This window comes from Zingiber officinale, chromosome 6B (assembly GCF_018446385.1).
Source record: "Zingiber officinale cultivar Zhangliang chromosome 6B, Zo_v1.1, whole genome shotgun sequence".
In the NCBI taxonomy this organism is placed as follows: Eukaryota; Viridiplantae; Streptophyta; class Magnoliopsida; order Zingiberales; family Zingiberaceae; genus Zingiber; species Zingiber officinale.
In genome coordinates, this window is record NC_055996.1 from 56,014,453 (window position 1) to 56,017,526 (window position 3,074).

At 39.5% G+C, this 3,074-nt stretch overlaps 1 protein-coding gene across 1 annotated transcript; it reads right to left on the reverse strand.

Annotated features, from left to right (window-relative positions):
- Positions 1 to 607: 607 nt before the first annotated feature.
- LOC121990989 (glutathione S-transferase T2-like) lies at positions 608 to 1,566 on the reverse strand. The gene is made up of 2 exons (XM_042545026.1): positions 1,166 to 1,566; positions 608 to 1,010 (listed from the first exon to the last, which is right to left on the reverse strand). Exons 1-2 carry the CDS (start codon positions 1,564 to 1,566, stop codon positions 608 to 610), a joined length of 804 nt encoding a protein of 267 aa, XP_042400960.1.
- Positions 1,567 to 3,074: the final 1,508 nt, after the last annotated feature.

The window sequence follows — 3,074 nt, forward strand, 5'->3', positions numbered from 1 at the left end:
AGGAGGTGGTGGCTCTCGAAGGTGATGGCCAGAGGAGACTCTAAGGTATTATTTGGAGGTGCAGGTTAGTTTTTCTATTTTCCCTCTCCTAATCCGGCTTTCCCTTCCTTTCCTTGTTCCCACATCGTGGTGCCACTCTGTCGAAGAGTTTTTCTAAGATCTTGTGATTTCCATGGCTCCATAGGCATCATCGAAGAAGGTTGTCGGTCAATTTGGGTAAGTGTGTAGGGTCATCAATACCAATAGTCAACCACTTGCCTTCTCGATAAGTTTTCTAGTTACTAAGAGCATCCACAGTGGTTAAACCTCACTGTGAGCTCCTTCGTTGCCACGTCTGCGCCACATCAAAAGTTAAAAACCTCACACCTCTTTCCACTATCAAAAAACCTCTCAACAACTCCTTCATGGGTCCCACACTTTTCATTATATATAATTCTCATTTATCCTTCATATTTTACATTATACACCATTAAATTTTTATAAAATTTAAATTTACCACTTGCTAACATGAAATAACATTAATAATTAAAAAAAAACATAAATATTACATTGCATCAAATGAAAAGACATACATTATAATAATATATAAAAATAAACGTAAACTCATCTACACCAGGCCATGTCTCTGTTTAATTTTTTCCACCATTTTCTCATGTAAATAAAGTTGTCCTGGTGTCATCTCACTGATATCCTTCATAAGAATTTCATAATCCTTATGAAAGATCTCGGCTTCCCGCAGAGCCATTTTTTGCATTTGATATTCTTTAATATCTTGCCATTCTTTGTCGATGTTATGTTCCATTGTGTCACCCTCTCTGGCTTTAGATTTGCCCTTCCTCTTCGCTGCCTTTTGCCCTATCAGACGAATGCGGACTTCAGAGTCATCTAAATCAACACTTGTATTTGGATTTGATGTTGAAGTGTTTCCTCCTGACTCGGATGTCCTTGCCTTCTTGTTAGAGTAATGAGCAACTGATTGTGGAGTATATTTCTCGTAGTCTTTGAGAACCCTCCACACATGCATATACTTAAAATCCTTGTTATTGTTGTTGGCTTTCCACATATTCAGTGCATTCTCCAACACATTTCGTCACTCTAACCGCTTTGCCAATGAGTATAAGAATTATTATAAGTTGCAGAAAATTCATTTACCATCGGTGCAAACCTGTAATAATGTGATTTTAGACGCTGATAACTTCTCGTCATAGATCTAGTGGGGCGATGTTTGTTGTAGTAATCACCAATACGTTTCCAAAAAGCTTGATCCTTCTGGTCATTACCAATGATTGCATCAGTGCTTATAGTTGCCCATGACTTCGCAAGGACCACATCTTCATCGGGAGACCAGAATCTTCTTTTCGATTCATTTTCCTCGAGCTCAACTTCACGCTCTTCTTGTGATGAGTGTGGTGGCACCTGAGTTGCTGGAACAGATGATGACGTTAGAGATTCTTTGTCGCTGATAGATGGATCAATAGTCGCCCTTCTAGATTCATTCGAAAGTATGACAGGTGGTTGATTAGGAGAAACCCCGTAAGGATAAGACATCCCAAGTTGGCTACCCATTGCTGACCAGTCTTGGGATGAATACATACCAAATGGAGCTGAGGCGGTGTTACTTTGATTCCACGGCTGAAAATTTTTTTGAGAACTTTGGGAATTTAGAAAATTTGGAGAATATTGTGGAACATATGAAATATTTTGAAAATTTGGAGGATATTGTGGTTGAGAGAAAAAATGAGGATATTGGATATTTGGAGGAATGCGAGTATTTTGAGAAGATGTATTTCCTTCCGTATTTGAAGAATTCAAAAGATTCGTAAAGGAAGTATTGAGATTTTCATCCATCTCGAATACAAATAGGGAATGAAAGGAAGAATTGAGTTGAGAGCAAAGATAGCAATGGAATGAATGCAATAGATCTCATATTTATAGATTTTTTATATATTAAAAAATTAAATTATAACCGTTGAACAACGGCTAAAAATTAGCCGTTGCTCAACGGCTGTGCTCACTGAAATGAGAAGCAGGTACCAGACTTTTTGATTTTTTTTTAATTATTAAAAAAATAAATAAAAAATTAAAAGACGAAGAAGCGGCTCTGCAGCGGCAGAGCCGCTTCTTCGTTTTAATCAAAAAACCTCCCTCCACTATGGGAGGGAGGTTTTTCACTCAGTCCACGTCACAGTGGGAGCTCTCGGAAAGAGCTCCCACTGTGGTTGCTCTAAATGGATGTGATGGGTGGCTCATCCTTTTTGGGATTGTCTCTCCAGCAAGTCTTGTTTCCAATTGGTGAGTTGGGCAGTGGATCCCTCAAGGAATCTGTTGGGGTCTTCCTACCCAATGGCAAAGAAGAAGATAGGAACCAAGAAATCCCCCATGAGCCAATCTAATAACAAAGCTGGTACATCAATTCCAACATACCTTCAAGAATCACCATTAGCTAGGTAAGAGGTGTCGATTTTGACTGCCAATTGGAGTGACACAACTAATGACATGGTGGATTTACCTGGAATGGAGAACATTGATGTGGCTGATGAACAAGCACACCATGCCATGGAGGATGATGATCATTTTCCACATGCAGTTGAGGTGGATGTGCAAGGGTAGAATGTGGCTGATGCCTAAAACCAAGAAATGATTGATGACCATTATCAAGACACCGATATAATTGAAGTTTAGGCCGGTGCAACTAAAGTTCCAGTCGAAGTTTCTGGACTTCCAGTGGATGATAGACCCCCTGGGAGGAGATGCTCATGGACATGGAGGTCTTGGGTGGAGCTTTTCAAGGACAATCGAAAGATGAAGATGATGACACATCTACAACATCACAATACCATTAGGGAAAGGATACAGTTTGACTATGATGATATCAAATCTGTCGAGAAATTAATGGATTACTATTTGGTCGGATGCTTCATAGGACATCACCCAGTAAGGGATCGTGTGCAAGTAGTGGCTCATAGATGGAGAATCCCCTATAAAATTTTCATGTACAAGAGTGGCTGGATAATTTACAATTTTAATATGACTAAGGACCGGCAGAAGGTTTTGCATGGAGGCTCTTATTTTGC

Excerpts from the sequence above, each read along its gene's own strand:
- LOC121990989 (XM_042545026.1), bottom strand. The coding sequence starts at position 1,566 with ATGGGTAGCCAACTTGGGATGTCTTATCCTTACGGGGTTTCTCCTAAT. Across the intron at positions 1,011-1,165 it reads CTAAAATCACATTATTACAG|GGTTCTCAAAGACTACGAGA; the intron begins GTTTGCACCGAT and ends GCATGTGTGGAG.